This window comes from Sphaeramia orbicularis, chromosome 12 (genome assembly GCF_902148855.1).
Source record: "Sphaeramia orbicularis chromosome 12, fSphaOr1.1, whole genome shotgun sequence".
NCBI classification, from domain to species: Eukaryota; Metazoa; Chordata; class Actinopteri; order Kurtiformes; family Apogonidae; genus Sphaeramia; species Sphaeramia orbicularis.
In genome coordinates, this window is record NC_043968.1 from 30,980,531 (window position 1) to 31,006,369 (window position 25,839).

General features: G+C 40.1%; 1 protein-coding gene across 1 annotated transcript; it reads left to right on the forward strand.

Annotated features, from left to right (window-relative positions):
- Positions 1–768: 768 nt before the first annotated feature.
- On the forward strand, positions 769–25,553 carry mdfic (MyoD family inhibitor domain containing). Its single transcript, XM_030150918.1, has 5 exons — positions 769–1,143; positions 1,460–1,621; positions 5,301–5,405; positions 19,141–19,530; positions 24,533–25,553. Exons 2-5 carry the CDS (start codon positions 1,528–1,530, stop codon positions 24,781–24,783), a joined length of 840 nt encoding a protein of 279 aa, XP_030006778.1. The 5' UTR covers positions 769–1,143; positions 1,460–1,527; the 3' UTR covers positions 24,784–25,553.
- Positions 25,554–25,839: the final 286 nt, after the last annotated feature.

Below are 25,839 nucleotides of genomic sequence, written 5' to 3' on the forward strand. Positions count from 1 at the left end.
CTTTGCTATATTCGGGGGTGTAATTCTGGAAACTTGACAGTTTATTTTCCCAGTGGAGTACAGCCTGCGGATGCGGATGGTGGCCACACACATTATTGACATCACACCGTATGTTTTTCAGAACATTCTGAGTGGTTTCAGTTAAAACAAAATTGGAAGAGTAATTGTTGTGAACTCTAATTTCTAGGGTTGTATCACCCTTTTGCCTGAAAGTGCAATAAAAATTTATGTTTTTTTACCTTTAGGTCCATTGTTCTTTACATGACTAGCCAAAGTACACACATAATATATGAAGTCACCCAAAATATTATACATCAATTATTGTGCAAATATAAAACTGATCCCTAGCAAATGTTGACTAGTATATACGCCATAATACTGCCAAAATATTTGCTATCTGGGGCCTGACCTCAGTGTTGCAGCTGTAATCACGTGACCGCAGTATCGTCGTTACAACACCTGATACTAATTAACGTGATTCACTTAAAAAAAAAAAAGTCACTTTGACAGCTGCGCACTTTAAGGATGAGAAAAGTGAGTGAAAAGTTTAAAAAAAAAAAAAAAAAAAAGCAAGAAAAAGAGTGAGAGTTCAACCCTAGGCCAGTAGCTGTTATAAGCCTTACTTTAGTACATTTAGTAATAAGTATTTTTTTGTGACGTTGAAAGTGTAAAAGGTGACTTGGTTGTTGTTTCCTCTGCAGTGTACTTGTGTGCTTGTGTGTTGGTGTTTGCACACACATGGTCTGGGAGGGCTTTGGAAGCTCCTGTGCCGTCAGGGGAAGCAGAGGGAGAGCAGAGCGGCTTCACTGGCTGTACTGAAGGAATCCGGATATGATGAAAATGTTTTAGAAGCAGAACTATCCTGAGCAAAAACTACCGCCACTGAACGTCGAAGGCAACACGACGAATATTATTGATATTTTTTTCACGTCGTCAACATCTGAAGAAAACCGCAGCAGGACTGACTGGGACACAGTAACAAGTCAACTTCGGCTACTTTGTAAACTTTCTGGACTCTAAGTTACTCCTTCATCCAGTTTTTTTTTTTTTTTTTTTTTCTCTCCAACGTCTCGGGAAAGATCTGGAGGAAGGAAGGATGGGAATAAGTCAGATTTGAAGAGAGGGAGTTGTCATGTTTGAAAGGTAAGATAATGCTTTATAAACACTGGCTCCGTTTTTGGTTATAAACATACTTAAAAAAAAAAGAGCGTACGTGGCTTTTTTCGACTAAGAAACCAATGTGAGAACCAAAGTAGGGCTGCATATGGAAGCTTTCAACAAGTTTATGTAAAAAAGGGAGAGAAGGGAAATTTCCACTAAGTTTTTACTGCGCTTCGACGTCACTTGGTGTGTGTGTGTGAATAAGCAGACGGTTCTTCACAGTTGAGTAATGATCTCTGCGATGTTACTTTTTTATGTCTTTACGTCTGTTCTAATCATGAGACGTGTGTTTTCACAGCACTGAGGGCTGAGGAAAGGGAGGAACTCGTACTTCTACTGTGTGTGTCCGCAAAAGACGTCTGTCTCATGTCCAAGGAGACCGTGTTTCCTGCGGATGGGCCGGCAGGTCCAGCAAAGGGCCCCCAGCAAGAGACCAGTCCCCTCCTGTCAGCTTCACATGGTAAGAACAGTGAGGAGAAGATGAGAATGCAACTGATTACCATCCAGAACACAACTATTCTACTCATATAAAGCTTTATATAGCGTGGGGAAGCAAAATTTACAATGAACATTTAGTTGTTTTTTTCTCAGCAGGCACTACATCAATTGTTTTGAAACCAAACATATATTGATGTCATAATCATACCTAACACTATTATCCATACCTTTTCAGAAACTTTTGCCCATATGAGTAATCAGGAAAGCAAACGTCAAAGAGTGTATGATTTGCTGAATGCACTCGTCACACCAAGGCAAGGCAAGTTTATTTGTATAGCACATTTCAGCAACAAGGCAATTCAAGGCGCTTCACACAGGACATTGAAATAAAAGAAGCAAAAAGAAACACATTTAAAACATTATAAAAGAAACATGTAAAAAGGTGATTAAAAACAGCGAATAATAAAACACATAAAATAAAAAAAATAGAATAAAATAAAAATAAAAACACACACATATTAAAGTAAGAGTTGCAGTGCAGAGTTTCAAAGAGAATATAAAATTTAAAAAGTCCAAAGCCTTTTAGTCAAAGGCAGCAGTGAACAGGTGAGTCTTTAACCTTGACTTAAAAGAACTCAGACTCTCAGCAGACCTGATATTTTCTGGTAGTTTGTTCCAGATATACGGAGCATAGAAACTGAACGCTGATTCTCCATGTTTAGTTCTGACTTTTGGAACACAGAGCAGAAAGGAGATTTCAAAAATAGTTGGAGTGTCCATAAAGACTATTTATAATGTAAAGAAGAGAATGACTATGAGCAAAACTATTACGAGAAAGTCTGGAAGATACTATTAAAGAAGAATGGGAGAAGTTGTCACCCGAATATTTGAGGAACACTTGCGCAAGTTTCAGGAAGCGTGTGAAGGCAGTTATTGAGAAAGGAGGACACATAGAATAAAAACATTTTTTATTATGTAAATTTTCTTGTGGCAAATAAATTCTCATGACTTTCAATAAACTAATTGGTCATACACTGTCTTTCAATCCCTGCCTCAAAATATTGTAAATTTTGCTTCCCCACCCTGTATAAAGCTTTATTTATATAGCACTTTTTAAAACAACATGTTACAAAGTGCTTCACATAAAGGCAAGATAGATCGAATCAAATTTTAAGCCAATTACAGAAACCCAACAGAATCCTCCAGGAGCAAACACTTCTGACTGGTGACAGTGGCGAGGAAAAACTTCCCTTTAACAGGCAGAAACCTCGAGCAGACCCAGACTCCTGAAGGATGGCCGTCTGCCTTGGCCAGTTGGGGTTAGAGCGAGAAAGTAAAGGAGGAGAAAAGAGAGAGCGATAGAGATAGAGAGAGACTGGGGGAGAGGGTGGCGGTAGGGGTAGACACATGCACAGATAACTGAACTAGAACATGTATAGAACAGTATAATAAACACTATCGTAACTATATGGATAAGTGAGTGATGACAATAAAGGTGGAGAGAGGCAGGACCACAGCAGCAGGTCCAGAGATAAAGTTGGAGAGAGGCCGGACCACAGCAGCAGGTCCAGAGATAAAGGTGGAGAGAGGCAGGACTACAGCAGCAGGTCCAGAGATAAAGGTTGAGAGAGGCAGGACCACAGCAGTAGGTCCAGAGATAAAGGTGGAGAGAGGCAGGACCACAGCAGTAGGTCCAGAGATAAAGGTGGAGAGAGGCAGGACCACAGCAGCAGGTCCAGAGATGATCTTAGGAAAACCTGTGAAGATCCAGGGAAAAACCGGTGATGATCCTGGGAAAACCTGTGAGGTGATAAAGCACAGAGACTCTAGGGAAGAAGTCAAGTCAGTAACATGAATTCACTGGGGGCGTAAACAGAAGAGATTTAATGAAATGCTTGTTTATAAAAGTGAATTTTTTAGAGTCGCTTGAAGGTGTCTATAGAATCTGATGATCTGGTGTAATGGGGATGATTATGTTCTCCAAACTCCCAGCACATGACTGTTGAATAATCCCCTCTACATTGCATGGCTCTATGGTACATGAAGTTCACTCCTATGAATGTTTATGGAGTTTTTTATTTTCCCCTTTCTGCCAGAGCTCTGCAAACTACGCTATAAATACCAGTGACATATTCCGTCAAGAACTCATTCTGCATATACAGTCAAACACAAAGAAGAAAATGGTGTAAAAAGCCAAATATAGAACATGAGAGAGTGAGTGTATTAACAGATTAGTGGTGCATATCAACATTTATCAGCATGCTTGGGACAATATCAGCCTTGTCTTTTCAAATTATAGTCATGTGATTTTTAGTATACATTAGTAGGCTATGTGTGCTCCAGTGTTAAGCCTTGATAATGTTTTTGCTTTTTTCCTCAATAAAGTCTGTAGAAACGCCCTGGTGACTATTAACAGCAACCACAGCCAATTATAGTTTTTAATTAACTTTCTAGTTGCCCCTAAGATTATCACATGTAAAATAAGCTTACCCCCACACCCCCTTTTCATTTTTCTTCAAACAAGCAATGAACCGTTAACCATCCTATTTATACCAAGCATCATTATGGCACTGTCAAAAAATAGCAAAGTAGGACAAAGTAAGCAATCACTGGGGCTGCTGGATTGCGAATGGATTTTCACTGGACCTTCAAAGACGCTCACAGTTAAGACTGGATTTCCCTTCTCAGGGGACTGTGGATGTACTGAGAATAGACCAATTTATTTCTAACTGTGATCACTAAATACTGCGATGCATCACACACTACTGCTGCTATCGCAACTGTACCATACATCAACTCGAAGCTGAGATATGTGCCATATCTATCTAGAGCTGCTGGCCTGCGCCCATCAATTCCACTCCCCCATTCATCACTGCTTACAAACAGAGACTTGTAACATCGGAACAAGCGTGTCAGTACATCCAGCTTCACTAAATGTGGTTGTTAGGCTTTGCTGAATCATTCCTGGCTGTTTTTTCTTCACAATTTCTGCACAATATTCAGTATGTTATTGAAAAACCTGCAGTTCCTGAGAAAAGAACTGTGGGCTGTGAGCAAGAATCTGGCATCAGACCAATGAATAAAGTCATTGTGGAAGGTTTATTTACTGAACAAAGCGGCAGTGTGCAACGACCAAAGTGCCAGCAAGTCTTGAAGTCAAGAAGACATGGGCTTAGAGAGATGAGTGAAACTGTCTCTTGTGTTTCTGCATAGCTATCAAGCTTCAGTTTTTGCCTACATACTTTTTCCAATTTAGATGAATGCTGCCTTTATGGCAGTAAAAGAAGCTTGGCAGGTAGAGCACACCCGGGAGCAGAAGGAGAGAAAATGAGATCCAGAGCTCTGGCAGGGCCTTCACCTGAACAGCCCCACCATGTAGTGCAACTATTTGCCAGTGGACTGTGTTTTTTCTGGCAAAAATAGGCAGCGTGGCCTTTGCACCTCTGGCTCATCTAGTTGTCCCTGACATTTTGACCACTGTGGCTGACCCTGAAGTAAAAGTTTACATCTGTTTTTGGAGAAATAGCTCTAGTACATGTTAATTTAGCTCTAATACTGGTTCATTTTAAACAGTTGAGCTCATAATGAGACAGCATTAAATTAAACAAAGGAGTATCTCTGTAAATGACTAGGAAGAAAAATACTTATTTTTTGTGCAACAGGTTTTTGTCCTTAATATCTAACATTGCTTGTGACCTTAGATGCATCTGACAGTGAACCATCAGGAAGAACACCGTCTCCCAGGAAACCAGCGTCTGAAGATCACATGACTGAGGAGAAGCCTAATTATTGTGAGCCTGTAAGAAGTAAGTTTTAACGACCTGGGAAAGCTGTGGGTGGACAGCAGGATGTCTTGGTGTTATTTTAATGATAAACAACAATGAGGCATTTAATTGGAGAGAGTGAAACCGTTAACATATTTTGCGTGCATAGTCAAGGGGTTGAGCTGAACAGCAATAGGCGTATAATGTTTTATGTGAATTCAGAGAGTATTTATTCCAACCTAATTTTTAAAATCTATTCCAACTGTTGAAAATGGATGTTATGACAGTTGCCCTGTGTACATGCAAGGGGTAGGGCTAGTTGGAAAACTAAAATATTAGTTGTGGTGTTATCAATTAAAATAATATCAAGATATGACCGTGACCTCTTTGCAGGTGGGTGGTAACATGCATGATATTTCATTTTGCCCAGAAGGCCAAGATCTGGTTCCTTTCTACTTTTAGCTTTTCATTCCAACCCTCAGCCCTGCGTTATGGAAGAAGGGAAGTCCTGTTTGTGGTTCTAGTATTGACTGCCTTAACATGCTAATTGCCAAAATGTTTTTACCCAATACCAAACATTTACCTACAGGAGAGGAATTGTGCCAGGGGCGTTCTGCTGTTTAATAGTGTCTTTAGAGGCATGTGGGATTTAGAGGAGACAGTATTGTAGCATAATAGTGCTCCTACTGGTTCCTTCTGTAGCAATCATAGATGGGATACAGTAATAGTTAAGTTTCTCTCTCAATCTTTTATCCATATTTAATAATGGAGGAAACTCATCAATTGTAGTGTTGAAACGACACATTTTATGCAAATGCAATGGCTCAGGGAGGTTTTATGAAACAATTCTCTGGCATTGAACTGCTCAAGTTGTTAGCAGGTCTAATTAAGTCTAGATGCACTCTTGTTCAGTAAAATGACTTGACACTGAGCTATGGAATACAGTTCACAATAGGAAACGATCTAAAAGCTTTCTGTGTGTTTTTATTGTTCCTAAGAAGACTGAGATGTGTCAGCAAGGGAAATAGCAGCTGATTGCTTCCATCCATGCAAGTGCTTTGTTATAATAAGGAATGTGTTTGCATTTGACACAACCATTTTTTTTTTTTTGTTTCTCGTTTGTTAACTTTTCCAGGGCGCCTTTTCCTGCCTTTTTTGGTATGAAGCTAAATGACTTGCCAGTGGCTTGTTTACTGAAGCAGCGAAGAAAAGAGATTTGGTTGCAAAAAAGGGGAAAAAAAGATTTTCTGTCAAGAGGTCTTTCTAGCTTGGCAGGTGTGTGGAGTATTGCACTTCTGGAGGGAGGCATGCTTTTCTTTCATCTCAGCAGATAAGCCCCTGTGACAACAGTTTTGCGTTGTAATTGATGTCACCCTCGAACATCTACACACCGTCTTTTTTTTCCCCTCTCTCTCTACCCTTCACACAGACAGTCTTGTTTTAGAAGCAGCAGAATGGGCTCTTTTGAGAGACTAACAAACGCTAAATAGCGTTGTCAAATAGTGGCATAAAAACATAATTGTTTGTATGATAACCTATGTGAAAGTTTTATGTTCTCATGCGTGTTTGTGGTTAGATCAAAGTTGGAAATCATAATATTTTAACCTATTTGTGTCATCGACCCTGTTGATCTACTCTAGATTTTTTTTTAAGGCAGCCAGTCAGGTTGCTCAGTGACAGGGGTAATTGAGAGCCCTCTTTACTTGAGAAACAGGAGATCAATAAGAAATCATCTGCCTGCATGCTCCCAGCCCCCAGCCGTCCGAAGCTTAGTGCGTGTGTATGTAGACGCCAACTTTTCACAACCAGCGGAAGCCTATTGTAGTGTTTTAATAACACTACAGATTCGATTTCAGTTAGGATAACATTGTTTTGACAAGCTGTCTTTTTAACTAGTGTGTTTTCTTGAAATGGCAAAGTAAACATGGCAAACTTGCCACAGAACTGCAAGAACTAAACTAAGAAGCAGAAGTGGTTGAGATTTATTATTGTGAAGTCAAGTTTCTTCAATTCACATGCTTGGTAAAAAAAAGTTGAAAAAGTTGGTGCAGGAATTGCCAACCACCAGCTTGTTTTACAGGAAAAGAACAATTCTGCCCTTCCTGTAAGGTTGTTGTCAGTGAACGGCTCCTCTGTGGCTCCACCATCCTGGGGAAGGAGGGAGAGTCTTGTGGGGGAGACAGAGATTCCTCAAGAGACCGTTCTGGGTTTTCAAGCAGCTGATATCTCCTGCAAACAGGGCTTTGGCTCACCAGCCCCTGCCTTGAAATAAATTGCTACCGCCCAGCACCAGTTTTAGGAGTTTAATCGTCACATTATTCACTGGATTGTCAAATACTTTTTTTAAAATGCTTCTGTGCTTGATAAAGATGACCTTACTAGCTGCTTAAGAACAGGTCCGTATTTCTTTTTATCTAGAGGAAATAGTGGAGTGAGACAGGAAGGTCAAATAACACAAATCTCTATTTTAAAGAAAGACATTAGTCTGTCCTTTGTGTGAATCTGATTGGGCTTTTAGTGGCAAACCTTCAAGGTTATTACCTGTGTGCAGAATTGACCTTTTGGAAGTGAATATGTGACCTCTAATAAATGAAAGGGACAATTTAATGGAAGAGTGTCACAAGATTCCTTGACGGAGCAACTCTTAAGCTTTTTGTACAAAACTATGAAGTTTCATGATACCTGCCAGTTTATATTGAAATGGCAGAATTTCTAACTTAAGATAAAACAAAGGGGCAAGTGCTGACATATTTTTGCTATCCAAGCACTGAATCAACATTCTCACACTGCCACACTCTGCCTCATGTATATTCCAAAGTTACTTAAGTAGTTTAAAACTTTTTAACCTCATGCCATTTTTTTCCCCAGAATATTTTTCAGCTATAGGAGCTGCATGATGATTGTTGTTATGCAAGATTCATATCTTTATTGTAATCCTCAGAGCCCTGTCTCTGCAGAAATAATGTGTCTAAAGCATAGACCTATTATAAACTGAGCCATAATTTTCAAGTGATTACTTACCAGTGGGTCATGGAATCAAAAACTGTATAAATAGGGTGAAATGCTAGTGTAGGGGTTGATTAAAATGGCCATTGTAATTCTACCTCTGTTGTAATTATTTTCTCATTGTCTTGGTGCAGATAGATTTCATATGGGAAATTTCAAGTGTGTTAATTAGCATATTTTACCCGAAGTGCCCGAGCCTATTCAGTGTTAATTTTTTTTTCTAAAGATATCCAAAATACTTGAGCCAAATGGTTAGATATGCATACCTCGGTTCATGGACTCAAGTCTTTTAAGTGCTTATGTTACATACAAGGCAACATATATGGGCTCTGACTGCGAAGAAAGCTTTTGTTCTTTTTATTCATTGCAGAGAATCTGTCTATCCAGGGTAAGTTGTTCCAGTCCATTGTAACACCAGTTGACCATTGTCTTTGAAGTGGCTCTTAACAGTCAATATCTGCAGTGGTAAAACTGTTCATATTTTTTATTTATGCAAGTGAAAAGAGATGAGTTAAAGAGGTAAGTTAGATGGCCTGCTTGGCATGTGTTTATCACCTTCATAACCAACCTCACATAAGGCAGTGTCAGTGCCTTTCACAAACCCAGACACAGAGAGAGGCAGAAAAAAAATCAGCCAGTTCAAATGAGAGGAGCGCAGGGGGGATTACTTGGCCTCTAGCAGGGTTTTGGCTCCAACATTAAGGTTAAAACCCTTTTCTATTACTGAGATCGCTGCTGATGTTACCCCCGCCAGCCCCGACCCCCTCGAGCTTCCAGCTTCTTGCCCCCTTCGTGTTTGCAGGTTCAATGCCTCTCTGCTAGGTCATTCTGTCAGGCCCCCTGATCAGTAGAGGGTGACCGGGGACCAGGGGATGGCTCTCGTCCAGACACACAGGCAGCCACAGCTGACACAAGCCCCTGCTAGTGCGCTTCAGCCCCCCCACCCTCTTCTTTCAGACTAGAGCTAAAATCAATACGGGTGTCTCCGTGTTTAAAAAGCCACTCAGAGGCAGACGAGCACCTCTGTCCCAAAGGCTGATCTCTCAGCTTAAGACCTTGATTGGCATCCCGAAGATGCGAGGCGCTGACCCACAGCTGTCCCATTAGCAGAGGGTTAATGCTGAGATTGATACTGAGCAAATAAAGGAACTAGGTGTGGGGGTATTTTGATAGACTGCCTATCCCCTCTCTGACCTGCAGACAGACCTCTGTTGTATTTTGACTTTTTGGGAGTGGAGCCTTGTGGCAGAGGCTTGTCCTGACTTGCAGTAGTGTTTTATGTAAAGCACAAGTAGATACTCTACAGATATTTATCTGGTACATGCAGTTGTTTCTGTGTCTGACTTTTTGCATGTGCTTGTGTACAACTATGATTGTGCGCATGTGTATGACTGCGCGCCTGCCGTTGAATTTCAAACAAGTGAGTTTCCTGTGGAACTTCTACTTCAGCGAGGAGATTTTGAAGCCGGTGGAATATTTGAGTCATCGATGTAACTGAAACTGAAAATACCCCCGTTTCCCTCCTTTGCTCACTCTTCTCCCCCTCCTGTTCACTCCCGCTCTGTTGCTTCGTTTTTGTTTTGAGTCGTCAGCAAGGAGAGGGTGGAGCACGTTTTTGGAGTATGGAGCCTGGCAGCTCCCTCAGGCCTGCTCTGAGTCACGTCATAATTGATCTTTCTAGAAATTGTGGTAGCTAGCTGTGTAAAGCCTAAATCCGTGCAAGTTGTGCAGCTTTTTAAAGATACCGCAATCATATATTCACTTGTCTTTATACTACAGTCTTTCTCCCCTCTTGGATTCTAAGAAACAGACGAGGGGTAATGAAAGGCATTTGACAAAGCTTAATGCAGAAACCAGCTCGTACAAATTCATCTTTGAAATAAGGAGAAGGAGAGAATAAAGCACAATTTAGCGGCTCTTGCTGCAGCCAGGTTGTACGGCTTTGTACTCTGCTTGATGTCCTGTGTTCTGCTACATTAGCAGCCTCAAATTAGCACCATGCCAAATTCCACACAACAGTGGAGAGACCAGACTTGAGTGGCCGGAGCTAGAGGGTGGTGGGTGGGCAGAGTGAACGACTTCTCCTCAGCATGATTTGTGTAAGAGAAAATGGCATTTCATTGAGAGTTTCAATGATTTAGATGAGATTCAGTCATATTAATTCAGGAAAATATTCCATTTTGAAATCATAGAATAATTGATGCCCCCCCCCCCCCCCCCTTTCTAACACATATGCACAGAGCGCACACACCTTAACCAGACTCATGCACTAAAAGGTCTGTGTTGTCAAATCAAGCTCTTGTCTCTTAAGTTGCCTTTGCCACTGTAAAATGTAATTAAGTGGAACAAGGTCTAAGGGGGTTATTTTTTTCCATTCAATCAGCAGCAAAGTTTGAAATTAGTAAATCCCTGACATCCTGCTTCACTCTATGTTTGGTGGAGGCAGCGGTAGTAGTGAGGGGGGATTAGAAATAATATTATGTGGAGTCTTCAAGTGTCACTTAAAGGAGCCAAATATGAATGAGTGTAAAAAAAAAATGCAAAAAGGCTAAAAAGAAATGAGAGTGGGGGGGTGTTTCTGTAGAGAACTAACTGAACAATATAGACTGCAAGCCCCAAAACCCAAGGTGTGGGTGGGGATGTAGAAAAAAAAGATAGACAAATGTGATATTTCCTGCTTAAATGAGATGCTACACAATATGATCAGCCTTGACAGGTGAAGACAGCTAATAGAGTTCTATTGCAAGGTACCATAACCCACCCCCACCCATATACATATGAGCTTGTCAGTTTTGCTGATGAGGATCCAATATCAGAGGAGGTAATTTAGCTATCCACAGTAGTCATTGTCGTCCATTCTGCCGTCATCATCATCATCATCATCTTATCCTGAGTAAATACAAAACGGTGTGTACAAACTGACAGGGCTAGAAAGATGTCTAGAGCTTTCTTTCTTTATTTGTTGGACCAAGTGACATTTCTGCTAGCTGTGTCCATCCATTTTGCGTAAAGGCTTAAAACCAGACAGCCAACTATGCACTGCTCTCACATAGGATATAGCGTCTAATTTTCTAATCAAATGCTTGTTCTTAGTTGCCAGACATCAGCCATTTACTCTCATTTCACACCAGTCATATCCACATTATAGTTTTCTGTTGTTGGGACACTTGAGTGATGATCCTGGAGTAGCTTGTCTGTTCCTTGCAATGCGTCCTTCTAGACAATAAAGAAAGTCCTTGTCCCGGAGTTTGGAAGGTCAAACGGTAAACGAGGCTTTGATACGCCCAAGGAAAATTTCAATCAGAGGCCTTTGTAATAACATTCATTGTACTATTTTCCTCTCTCTGTCCCTTTCCCTCTCTCTGCAGTATAATTCCCCTGGTTTTGCGTCTATAAATATGGACAGGAAAGATGTATAATTTCTAATGAGAAAATATATCCCTTTGGATTGAAAGGCAGGGGCTGTTCCACACACTGCTGTTTGTTGGGAGGAGAGATGATACCTCGGGCTGTTTTGGCAGAGAGAGGGGGTGGTGGTGTTGGTAAGAAGAGTCTGGCTAGGTCATTGCACATTTACAAATTAGCATTTCAATCATGCAGGTACATGGCCAGTCGAGCAGAAAATATACATGTTTTTCTAATACAAGGCACATAAAGATAAACAATACACTGGCCATGTTAGTAAAATTAGCATTTCAGAGCTAACTGTCGGTTTCTGTTTGGGATTCATAACTAAAATAAAGGTGCCTCTTTCACTCTCATATTCAATTCCACGTTAACTCACAAACTCATGGCGTTGTGTAATAACGGCTATTAGGAGATGAACACAAGATCTGGATTGTGGTGTTTATTTGGCTGACATGATGTGACATTTGAATAACTGTATGCTCTCTATGATGGGCATTCTAATAAGCCTAGGCAAACACCTTTCGTCTCTCTTCTCCCTCTTTCTCTCTGTCTCAGGGGCATTAATATTAAAAAGGACTGAGCTTTGGAAACACAGCGCTTGTAGTTGTTCAATCCGCTCTCTGCCTTACCTGCGACTCTCGGAGTAGCAGTGTGCAAATGAGAATCTCCATACTGCCCTGTTTGACCTTTGTGTTATATTTTCATGTTCTTGACTATTTTAGAATTCTTGTTTATACAGCTCTGTTTCAGTTGACATGCATGCATGCATATTTCTTCCTGGTAGGTCTGCCTCTGTGTGTGTGTATGTGAAACAGAGATTCAGTAGGCTTTGACATATATATATACTCCTCCACTTCTCTTTTCTGTCTTTTGGGTGCAATTTCCAGCTCCCTCCTGTAGGACCTATTTTCTGTGACAAAAACGGAGGTGTTTATATACTCAGTTTTACATACAGAGCGATCCCTGCACAGCTCTGGTGCAGCTCCAGCGCTCTCTAGACACTCCGGTGCGTGGTCCCTGTGTGGCGCAGCCACTGAAGACTCAGTGACAAATGGCAATTATATTTGTGTGTTCTTCATGAATCCATCAAACACTGGCCTTTTAAAAATGCTCCCCAGATATTTGACGCTGTCAGCTACTAGTAGCTAGGACCAAATTGGGATGCTGCTTAGACAGTCAAGAACCACTCACCCCCTAGTTTCCCCTGTGATGTGTGTGACAGCGTGTGTAGGGGAATACCATGTTTTATTCAACTACAAATGTACACTCTCAACAGTTGTTGATGTGCTAGAAATAGGCCGGTTACAAGTCCAGTTTGAAATGTGTATGTGCATGTGTCCAGTTCTTCCTCCAAAACATGGTGTTTTAATGCAACCTGTCAGACTGTGCATTCACTTATCTCAAGACGACTACCCACCACCACTAGGATGTGGTAGCTGCACAACTTGTGTGATTTTAAAGGAAAACTTGTTGGGAGTTCATATCAAATTTTTCATTCAGGTTGTATCTCCTGCTGTTGTATGTTCTTTACCATGGTATAAATTTTACTTCATTCCGATTTATTATTTGGCCATGCTCATATATCTGCAAATCAGTTGAATTCTCAAATGAGAAACCTACCTTAATGTTAAAAATTTTAACAATTTGTACTATTGTCTCATGATTATGAATTTCAATCATGTATCAAATCTTGTAGATGTTCTGTGCAGTTCTGTAGTTTATGCAAAAAAAAAGCTACTTAAAATGCATTTCAGTTAAAAAAGCGCACTGTGACCACTGACATTTGTCTATGTCACATTTACAGTAAAAGTTTTCGACGGGCAAACTGTAGTGTAGATCAAACAGAACTCACTGTAATTCTGCTTTTTTCTCATTATTTCTTCATTTGTCTCGTGGTGACTGTGTAAGTCTGTCATTGCCATCTTTGACAGTATCATCATTATCATGATCCATGATTATGAATATTACTCCTTCGTGTTCATTCGTCTTAGTCAACGTGTTCATCAGGATAAAAATAAAAACTGTGGCTGTGTAAAGACCTATCCAGCAACCTGCCACTGAATTGTGCTGTTCTGTAGACCATTTTTTAGAGCTTTGCAGTGTCAGAACCCTGAGCAGCCGCACATGTTCTCTGTGTTTTACATGGTGGTTTCTTAATAACTATTTATATTTTTGTAAATTGAAAGCTTCACTTCCTCAAAAGGAAAGGTCACATGCCTCCCAGTCTACTGTGGCCTTTTTTGCACATGATTGCCACTGTTTATGTGTTTGTGAGGCCAAATGATGAGTTCTCTAAACCTTCATGGAGAAAATGACTGTTATTGCATAAGATAGTCTGGATAAATGACTGGTTAAGGAACTGTCATCATCAAGACAGGTGTTTGCCGTCATGTTTTTTTTATTATTAGAACTAGGGCCAATATAGTTGTGAGCTGTATGTGGTGCCATATATTGATGCATAGGGGGTGTTTGGAAATTGGTCAAGTTCAGTCATTAACTTCATTGAGCTCCAATAATATCAGCCTGAAATTTTATGTTTTCACCTCAAAACATGTGGCCACATCTGAGGATCAAATGGTGCACATCATCAACCAACAGTGTTTGGAAGACTTAGCCATCTGGTTTTCTTATCTGGATGTTGCCATCGGCAGAGTAATTCAGAGTAATACGGTAGATCCTTGCACTAAGAGTTTAATTTGGTTCATGACCATGTTTGTTTTGCAGTTTACTTGTTTTACAAATCAATTTGTTATTGAAATTAGTTGAAATATAATTAATCTGCTCCAGCCCCCCAAAACCACCTCAAAAATCCTTCTTTATGGGTTTTTAAAACAGAAAAAGTGCACTTAGAAAGAAAATAACAACTATAAAAACATTATAAAACAGAATGCAAAAGAGATGAAGTAATTTATTAACTTCAAAGATGAGACGATCTGTGCTGGAGGAAGACTGAGCGGGAAGGAGGAGGATTATTGTTTGGAAGGAGAATCGCATTTTGTCTCACAATCTGAACACGTGAACTGAGAGAGTGGAGGCTGCTCCTGTTGGGGGGAGCATGTGCCAGCTCTGTGCTGACTAGCGGCGGCTAGTATGAAGCTCGCTTGTTCTGGAGATTTCCACTCGTATTTCAAGACAAAAATGCTCATGAGCCACATCTTGTAAAGCAAATTACTCAAACAATGGTTCTACTGTAATTCAGAGTAATAATAGTAATTTAATTCAGTTCAATTCAATCTTGCATATTTAAAACCCAACAGAGAAAGCACCATTGTGTTGATAAGTGCATAGTCTAAACCAGGGGTGTCAAACATGCGGCTCGGGGGCCAAATGTGGTCCGCCAAAGGTTCCAATCTGGCCCGTGGGATGAATTTGTGAAATGCAAAAATTACACTGAAGATATTCACAAAAATTTTGGTTCAGGTTCCACATACAGACCAGGAAAAATATTATCATAATAACCTGTAAATACATACAACTCCAAATTTTTCCCGTTGTAAATGTAAATATTTTTCATGTAATTTTCCTGTAATTACACTAAAACAAACTATCATTTCACAGAAAATGTAAATATCCTGAAAAAATATGAAAAACCTGGAAAAAATGTAATTTTAACAATATTCTGCCTGTTATTAAATGTTTAGTGTATTTGTAGATCCACTGTGATCTGTAAGTTATAATGAACATGACGTCAGTGATAAACTGAGGCAGAATATTGTTCAAATTGCACTTATTTTTCTTAGCAAATTTTAGGTTGTTTATGTTATTCACATTGTTTTAAAGGACAGTTTGTAGATGTAAACATTTTCATCATGTAAGGAAAGTTTGGAGTTGACTTTATTTATATATAATTATGTCATTATTTCAATGGTCCGGTCCACTTCAGACCAAATTTTGGCTGAATTTAGCCCCTGAACTAAAATGAGTTTGACACTCATGGTCGAAACTCTGAATTATGCCTATATGTTGCATTTCTACAGATGCATATAGAAAACATAACATGTGCACAGCATGGTACAGTTTATAAATAATCATGCTCTGTGTCACACATAAAATGCTGAGCAGGCCTACTTCATTCTGATTTTGGCTCCCTAACACCCTGATCACATGTGATGTGACATGCAACTAAGTTGATCACAGGTGATTAGGAATGAGTGCAGCATGTACTGAGTAGAAATTAAAATCTGTGCGCTCAGGCCATATGTTTGTGGTCTTGTGTCCACATATTGCATCATTCTTTTAGCTACGTGTCCTCAAATGCGTTGTGCACCACAGTAAATGAATTCCTGTAAGAATGACTGGAGCTGCAACAGGTTGTTGACTAATCTAACAGTAGCCATAAATAGCTCATCTTTTATTCATTTATTTTTAAGAAAAGAAAGAATTCCAAAGTCTATGATTCCAGTGGCATAACTGAATATTTTCTGGTGCCTTTCCTCCTATTTGACAGTAAACTGAATATGTTCAGCTTGTGGAACAAAAAGCAAGGTGGACATGTGAGGACATCACCATCATCATTTTATAGGCCAAACAGCAAAGTGATTATTCAGGAAAATAACAGATATGTTAATGTTGAAAATAATAGTTAGTTGCAACCCCCCTGCATGAGTACAAGGACATATTAAATGGCATCATAAGGCACCATACACAGACATGTCTGTCACCAAAAGCATATCTTATGAGCATGGCCAGAATCGCTTTGGAAGATGGTTCATTGTTGGGGTACGGAGAGCCGGAGCTTCAGTCACAAAGACCTGCTCAACTACCTAGTGTTTCAGTGGGGATGGTGATTAAATTAACTACTATTAGACATTTCTATATTTAGATCCAATTATGAATGCTCAAGAGCAACACATATGATATTGCAGGACGTGATCAGAAACATACTGAGCATTATTAGTGGAGTTGCAGTGCGTAAACTCCCATCACAACATCATTCTGTAGGAGTTCAGTAGTGTCTGCAGAGAAGTGGAAAAAACTCTTGTCAGATGAGTTGGCCTTTACCCTTTTCTCTGCAAGAGCTGGTGGTGTTGGTATTTCGCTCACATGTTTGGGTCCATTTAGAGGTGTGGTATTCAACAAAAGTCAGTCATGTATGTAGGGGTTTGGTTTTTTTGCCAGATTAGAGGACTTATTTAGGATTTTCATAAAACAATATATAAAAAATGTCCGGAGTTTTGATCTAATGTGTTTTTGGTAAGACATAATTAATCCTAACAAAATGCTTTAGATTGTTTCCTCTCTTGCATTGTTACCAGATTTCAACCCAGCTGTGCCAACACCTACACCATGTTACACAGTGCCCTATATGCAATCATCATTAAAACACAAAACATCAAATAAGAGAATGTATTTTGGAAGAATGTCCATCCCTCCAAGTACATTACAGTTACCATGTGGTGGCTCAAGACCAAAACATTTGTTTATGGTATTTCCTTCAATTTGTCTGTTGCTTTCTCAATGCTAATGATTTTCAAAAAAACAATACTCACAGATGCCTAGATTAAATGTAGTGAAAACGCCTAGTTGCAACTGTCAGGGGTAAAATTGTAGAACAACAACAGATGTAGCTGTCTTTGGGTCTCCTTGTTAGCAAGCTTCTCTCACCATATTGTCATTGGTGGGCTGCAAGGCTTTTGTCTTTTGGAGAGAACAATCCATCAACCTGGTTTTAAATCACTGCATAATGAATTCTATCGTGCGGTACCCAGTTGTCTAATTCAAATTGCATGGAACTCTGATCCCTAAAGTCTATATTTGTTTATCGAAGCAGCATGCAGAACACTGAATGAGGAGGCGGCGAAACCCACTGTGTGTATTTAATTGCTTTGTTTTACATCCACATTCACGTCCGGCCTCTCCCAGGGTGATGTGTTGTTAAAAAGCACGAGGCCGGATTCCCACACTTGCTCCGTTTCTTGTTAACTGTAATTGCACTTGTTGGTGAGCTGAGAGAAAAAAAAAAGAAATGGAAAGAAATTACCCTTGACATGTTAAGTTGTATGTCTGCATCCACTGTGGAAAATTTGTTGATTTCTGGATGGCTTCAAATCACAGGTCAGGGCTCCATAAGTGTTCTTCATCTTTTAATGTGGAAGTTTAAAAAATAAAAGAACAGAGAAAAAAAGTAGAATTGGAGCGTTTTTGAGGTCTATCATATATTCAATGTATATACAGAAAGTATAGAAGAGGAAAAAGGAATACCAGTACAGTTCACACAGACAGACTTAAAAAGAGATGAATAATTCACAAAATCCAAAGTTAACCATGCACTGGTGGCGCGTGCACATGCACATTGGCTCTGATCTGGAAGGAAGGTAATGTAGGAGTAACTCCCAGTAGAGCTGAATGTGCAGGTGCTCGTCTCAGTAAAATGCCACCTCCTTTGCTCACTAACATCCTTTGCCTTCTTTCTTATCAGATAGGTCGCTGTCTGACTTTCTGTGGCTGTCACACATACACTTAGACTAGTTGAGGCCAGCTCTGAGGTTTCAGAGGAAAGGAGATCATTACTGTTGCAGACAGCAGCTATTTTGTATATGCACAGTATCACAGGCTCGATTTCACTTTTTTCTGCATTAATCTCTCATTCTCTGCCTCTCTCACACTTAACTCACCTGGGTACTGCTCCCGCAAATGTGTCTGCCTACAGCAGTGGCTTTTGTGATTCTGTCACATACAAGTTTCCTATATCTTTTTCTGCTGTCTGTCATTCCAGGGTGAAATGTTTGCCATATAATCGATATTATCATGTTAGAAAATGATGGCAAGATTTGCTGAGAATGATTTTAGTTGAGAACAGAGTGTCTCCGTTTCTATGTTCACTTTGTAAGAACTGAACATCATAAGCTACATTGAATTTGTATTGAATAAAATATATGAAATGCAAGGTGCAAGAGACTGTCGACAAAGTTCTCCTCAGTCTAAAAGTTAGGAGCAGGTTATCACGTGTTTACTCGCAAAAGCCTCAAGGGAATCAGTAACTTTTTTTGTGCCATAAAGTAGACACTATAAATACCAAGTTAACAAAGCACATTTATATTTTTTAATAATTGAAATATTTTAATAATACTACATATTCTGGAGTGTTTTGTCTTCTGCTATCATGTGTAAAATGTTCATACACACTATTAACTTGAGTCCGTGTAATATTCAGTCAAAGCTTTTATTTAGTTGACGTTTTGAGCCTGAGACTTCACTTTTTTTTCCCAATATCCCCCTTGTTTGTTTTTAATGTGGATCCGTGTATACAGATATTTCAGCTAAATAAAGTAACTGAATTACTTATTGAGGTTCTGCTCTGTCTACCCACCCAAACTTTCATTAAATTGGAATGATATCCTTTTTTCTTTCTGCCTCCTTCCAGCTCAACCTCAGCCTGAACCTCAGCCAGTGCCCTCAGAGCCTGCTGAAAGAGACGATGGCAAGGACCAAAATGACTTTCACCACAACAGCACTGGCACACCCACCTTGAGTAATGGCAACGGAATCCACCCTGGCATCAGCGGGGCTGGGGCCACGCGCCTGTGCTCCTGTGGTGCCAACATCAGTGCGGGCAGCATGGGTGTGTCAGGCCCTGGTGCAAGAATAATGACATCTGCATCAGCGACAACAGAGCAGCCCAAGAAACAGCCGTCTACGCCTGTGTCACAGAGGATGCAGCGGAAGTTGCGGTCCAGCTTGTCAGTTAACAGTGACAGCAGTCGTCGCAGCAAAGGCAGTTCCACAGGCTCACAGAAACCTCCTCTACCAGAAGGTGAGTGTCTGAACACCAGGTAATTATGACCATATGTAGGAGATGCATGTTGATCATCATACTAGCTTTTCTAACACTTCTTCTGGCATGGCTATTCTCTGCATCTTGCCCTGGGTTATTCTAAAAATTATTTTAGATGTGGTAAAAAATTTCCTGAGCACATCTCCAGCTTGATTTTGGGGACAGGTAGTTTCTCGATCCATTTTACAATGTACGTAAAGAGAAACATCCTGACACATCATCGGTTGTCATACAGTAACAGCTCATTTAATCCTTTCTGGGAAAAATGACACAAAATGCTGTCACATCCTTTCAGTTGCATTATCTCGACAATATTTGTGGTTAGTCGTGTCTTGACACTTGACATGTGATCATCAAATTGGTAAAAATGAATTTTAAAGAAGTACTATGCCTACAGTTATGGTCAAGACAAAACACAAATAATAATGAGTCTCACATTCACACAGTATGGAAGTATAATACTAAATTTATCAAATACAACAAAAAAAATTAAATTAAATTAAATCATGCCTGACCTGATGGGTCATCCTTAAAGTAGTGGCAGATGGAGCCTTCACCAGAAAAGGGCTTTTTCTGTCAAAGCTTCTATTCTTGGGAGTCAGACAACACCTTTATAAGATATTGATAATCCATTTTTATCTTCTTTCACATTTTAATGATGGGAGTGCACGACTACTCATATTTATCACTCCCGTCAACCAAATGACATCTTATCCTCCTCCTGGGGCTTTTATTTTCCTTAACAACAAGTCAAAGATTCCGTTTGCCATGCAGGGAAGCCTTCACTTTGTCAGGTGCAAGGCCGAGGTGAGTGCAGTAATGAAGGTGGTTGGCTAGTCCCTTTTCCATTGGGGAGATAGGTGTGACCATCTAACGAGGCCTGAGAGCACGGGGTGCCTATTAAAAGCCTTCTTCGGGCCCCTCACCGACCCTCACACCTCTGGGCCCTTTCTGGCTCTCCCTATATCCTGTCAGCACCACCCTGGCTCTCATTAACAGGGCCCAGTCGCATCCTTTTCCCTGCTATTTTACTTGAAGGCTGTGCATGTGTTTGTAGACATGCTTCTGTCTTCCTCTGTAGCATCTCCTCTAAGACATAAAGGTTTACACATACTCTACAGGACAAGACTACTTATTCCTCAACTGAAGACCTTGACTGGTTTGTTTTTTTATGTGGGCTTTTACACCAAGGTCAGGAAGAAAAACAAAATGTGATGTGTTATTGATTCACAATGGACAGACAATGATATAAACTTCAGTGAAGAAGTATTCAGATCTTTATTTGATGATTGGTTTAGTTGAAATATGGATAAGTCAAGTTGCAGATGAACTACACAGGTACGCAGAGGTGGGATGTTTCTGCCAGAAATATTCCAGACACGTCATGTTTTGAACATCTTAATTAGTAAAGAACAGAAGAGAGAGGGTGGAAAAAAAACAACAGCAGCTCAACAAGTCTGTCTCATTATGGCTTTTGTGTTGCTTATTTGCAGACACAAGCTCTCAGAATCAATATGTTCCCTCTCAACTGTTTATTTCCCCCCGGAAAACAGCCAAGCTGTTGTGTTTGAATGTTTACATGGATTAACATAATCTGTTTGCCTGTGAAATTAGCCTCCTAAACAGCCCCCTGAACACAGGAAATAAAAGGCATAAGCTAGCAAGAGTTCGCTCTAGGGATTGTGCTCCTCACTGTGTTTCTTGGCACATGCTGTTGGCACCATAGCCAATCTGTGATAACACCACAGCTTCTGAGGAGTCATTTACCATGCTGCTTTTGTTCAGTAGGGTTGCTTGTCTCAACTCTTGTCATCTTGTTATCCAGTTTGTCTTCGTCTAATTGCGTGTAATCAGCTAAGGTCTCCAAGCTACTTTAACCGCATTTAGAGATTTAGGGTCAAAGCCCAGAGCATACTTACTCTAAGCTATAAACGTAGATTTGATTCTTTATGTTGTGGAAGCTCTTGCCCTTTAGTTTTCACGTTTACCTCAGTCATGTATTATAAACAGACCTTCTGTAAAGTGCATGTAGTGGATCTCCACTGTACAACCCATATCCTTTACTCACTTTACCCACATGTAGTTGCTGTATTTCCCATGGCCACCAAGGCTTTGTCTGATCACTTTCACTCACTATATCTTTGTCTTGCTGTCTTGCCCTCTCTCTCCCTCTTTGTGAGTTTGAATGTTTTGCACAGCTTGCCGCTCTGAGGCCCATCCAGCTTGTTTTGTGTCATGCCGCTCTTTTTTTTTTGATGTTAGCTTTCCAGATGTCTCAAACTATTTCCTCAGAGGCGCCGGACGCTGTTTTTGGCCCCTGCAAATTCTGGACTTCATAGCCGCTCGCTGACATTAAACAGAAGCAGTGTCAGTGTGCACTGTTCTCTCTGTCTGTTGGTTGGTTTCACTCTATTTCTCTGTCTGTCTTTCAGTCCTTCTCCCTCTGTTTTCATGAAGATGTGCCTTGCGTCCAGCTCTCTTGTGTACACTATACGACCCCTCCTCCCATTCCCCTTCTCCTTGCTGGCTGTTTTAGATCCAGAGTAATCGCTGGTGTTGAATTATACATCCAAGTGAATAGCTGAGATGGCCAGTCGCTGTTTAATGCCTATGTACTGTGTTTATATCGTATTCACACACTACTGTTACATTCTGAATGCTGGCATGGCTATACCCTCTGGGTCCTACGAAGTTTGTAAGGCTAAACTTTGAGGTTTTGTGCACAGAGCTGTGGCTGAGCACTGTTCATTACTCTCATTGACATTTTGCATCACTCAGATGACACTATGCCACTACAGTGGATGCCAGCATAGTGTATGTACAAGTTTATCAGCATGACTTGAAACAATTCTGCACTTGTTCAACTCCAGCTTACTGTGTGTCCAGGCCAGATGTTCAGGGGTGAGGGATTAATTCTCATGCATCTCCCATCACTGCCAGTGTTATGGCCTGTGATAAGGATAATAAGATGCATTCAAATTTCAGGCGCCCTCACACATATACACACACACACACACACACACACACACACACAGTTGCTCGTTTCATGTTCCCTATCTGTCTTGTTTGTATCGCACTCGGCTAGTGCTTCTGGTCAGCTCAGCAGCCCTGAGCACTGAAAAAGTAGGAAAAAAAAATCCCCTCTACTTTGATTAATCAAACATGAGCATCCAGCGGTCCTCAGCTTGCTTTCCCATGCCGTCCTCCACACTCTCCTCCTTTCGCTTTCCTTCTAACCCAATCAGTAACAGCCCCTTCTGACAGCTCAAGATGAGCTGATGAAAGTTATGCAAATGTACCCTGTTTGTAATGCTATTTTTCTGCATCCATCCACATCATGTCTTTTTAACACTCCAAAGCAGTGGCGCTGAGCTGGCCTTGGTTCAAAAAGAAGACAGCTCCAAGGAGTGTATGCCAGTGGCACTTAGAGATTGATATTTAGTATGATGTAGAGATTTCAACACAGTTACATAAATTGTGTATATTTATCTCCTTTTCATACTATATTTGTTCTGTTTGATATGCATGCTCTCACCTTTTACTATTTCATCTTGTGTACTAATGTTTTTCCTTCGTTGCATGCTACACCAGATTATTATTTATTTATTTATTTGTTTGTTTTTTTAAAGTTGCTGTATGTAACGCCTTGACATTGGAGGGAAATTAAAGCATGGATATTGCATAATGATGTATTCTGAGCTGAGGATTTTGAGTTTTGTTCATTATCTATGCTATATCACTTTCCTATACTAATGTCAGTAATAGTTTCTAAGAATTATTTTTTATTTCTATTTTATCATAACCTTTTAATGCATCATGTAGCAAATTTATCCCCTCATAAAAACACTGTGATTGTTAATAGGCACATTGGTAATTTAAAGGGGAACTCTATTTCTTCAAAACAACAAGCTGAAACTTGCTACCAGCCTCATTACGTGGGTCTGTGAGGAGGTTAAATGTTAATCAGTGGTGTGAGCATTGCACACATTAATCCACCTATTTGCCAGGGACAGACTCTTGGACTTGACTAATCATCATTGTATGAACAAACGTGGCAGTTTGCATGATAATGACACAATTATTTAACAGGCCGTTAATCAAAACTGCAGGACAGGAATTCATTTCTTTGAATTTCTCTTATTTCCCTTTACCCCCCTGCCTGCTTAGCCCTCACCCTTTTGCCACATACCTACAACTTTATACCTGTCAGCTAGGCAAGGGCCTTTGTCCACAGGCATTCTTTTTTTCTCTCGGATTTTCTGAGCGTTTATGATGAGCACTTATTATTTCTACGATTACAAACAAAGTCACTTCTGTGTTACTTAAATGTTCATTACTAGTTAGTCAACATTATATTTGTTTAATACTTATGTCGTTAGCTCACAAATTGTGGCTTTAAGATTTTCTTTTTCCAGTGAGCATATGGTCATTTGGATTTCAAATCTGCAGTTGATTTATTGAGGTTGAATATGTGTAAAAACTTGGTCAGATTATTTTGAATGACAGCACAGATTGGCCAACTGTCAATATGAACAGGCAGTCAGAACCACACAGAAAACAGCCTTATCGAGGAGAAGACCTTTTAAAGTTAATGACATCCCAAGAGACAATGCACAGTTAAATCTTTATAGAAATACTCTATACCTACTTCCTAGTAACATGGAATAGGTGATGTGATTAAATCAGAGAAACGTTTTGGTCAACAGCTGGATCACAGTGATGCACAGAAATGTCCCCTTCACACAATGAAGCATCCAAAACATCAGATCATAGTCACTCTTGAGAGCATTTTTGCACTGAGCACTGAAAACCCTGGCAGCACAAAAACATCTGCTTGTGGACAAGGGCCTTTACTCACTCAGTTTTTCTGGTTTTATTAATGGACTGTAAAAGCATTTATTTCCTGTTTGTGTATTTCCTTTTTATTCATTTGTTTTATATATTCATTTCTACCACCCTGAATGGTCTGACATGGATCCAGACTGCTGTGTCCACTGCATCCTGGCCTGCCTGTTCTGCGAGTTCCTGACGCTTTGCAACATGGTTGTGGCTCAGGCCTCGTGCGGCACATGCACCTCAGAAGCTTGCTGCTGCTGCTGCTGCACGGATGACATGGGTGATGACTGCAACTGCCCCTGTGACATGGACTGTGGCATAATGGATGCCTGCTGTGAGTCATCGGATTGCCTGGAAATCTGTATGGAGTGCTGCGGCATCTGCTTCCCCACATAGGGAGGCCTGTGCTGAGGTTTGCAGGGTGCCTCCACGGACTATAACTGGACCCTGGATGGAAAACTAGAAGGAAAATGCTGTTGCTGTCACTTTGAATTCAACAGACAACAAACAAGAGTGTTTGTGATGGTATGCATTTGTGCTTTTTGTGTCTGATGAGAGTTGTGTGTATGTTTTGTTTTTGTTTTTTTATGTAAGTGAAGCATGTTTTGAAAGATGTATTTTGACACTGGGCTTCTCCATCTAAACCAGCTCAGCAGGGGCAAGAAGATACTCCAGATAAGTTAGTTATATGAACAAGTCAATTAACTCTTCAGTGTGTAGTAGTAAGTTGTTTCTGTTGTGCATTCTATTCTTTGTGAAAGAAATATTGTTACCTTAAAGATTTTATTTTTTTTTCCGGAATACTGTCTAAATGTACCTTGTTGTTCCTCTTCTCTCTCATTTTGATGTCACTTCCTCTGTTCAAATGTTCACTACATGTTTTTTTTTTAATGCTCAAAAACTGAAGTTACAGTTTTAGTACTGTACAACACTGTAAAAGTTTATGTGATAGTTCATAATACTTAAATGCAAACATTCTAGTTTTGCCGCACAGATTTTCATTTACACAATCTACTGTAGCACTGTAAAACAAACCTGGTGAAATTTCAAAGGTCAATCAGGGCATAAAGACCATCTGCTACTACAGAAAACAAAAAATTTGATGGCGCCTGGATTTTTCTATTACAAGTATTTTGTTTTTTGTATTGAAGTGGCCTCGTATTACATAAAAAAACTGCACATAGTTGCTATGAAAAGAGTTTTTGACCAAAGAATATCATCTCACAACTATGATTTTGGCTGTATTTGCAGAGGGTTTACTGGAAATGCATCGCAGACCCTTACTACATGTTCTGGCCAACTCTGTGTATTGCATCTGAAATTTTAAGATATACCATGTATAATGTATAGCTTGTGTTCATTTCAATGATTGTTAGCCTCCTTTCATGTAAGCCATCAGTGTTTGGGCTTCATTATCTGCATATGGTACAAGTCTTTTCTGTGATGCTATTT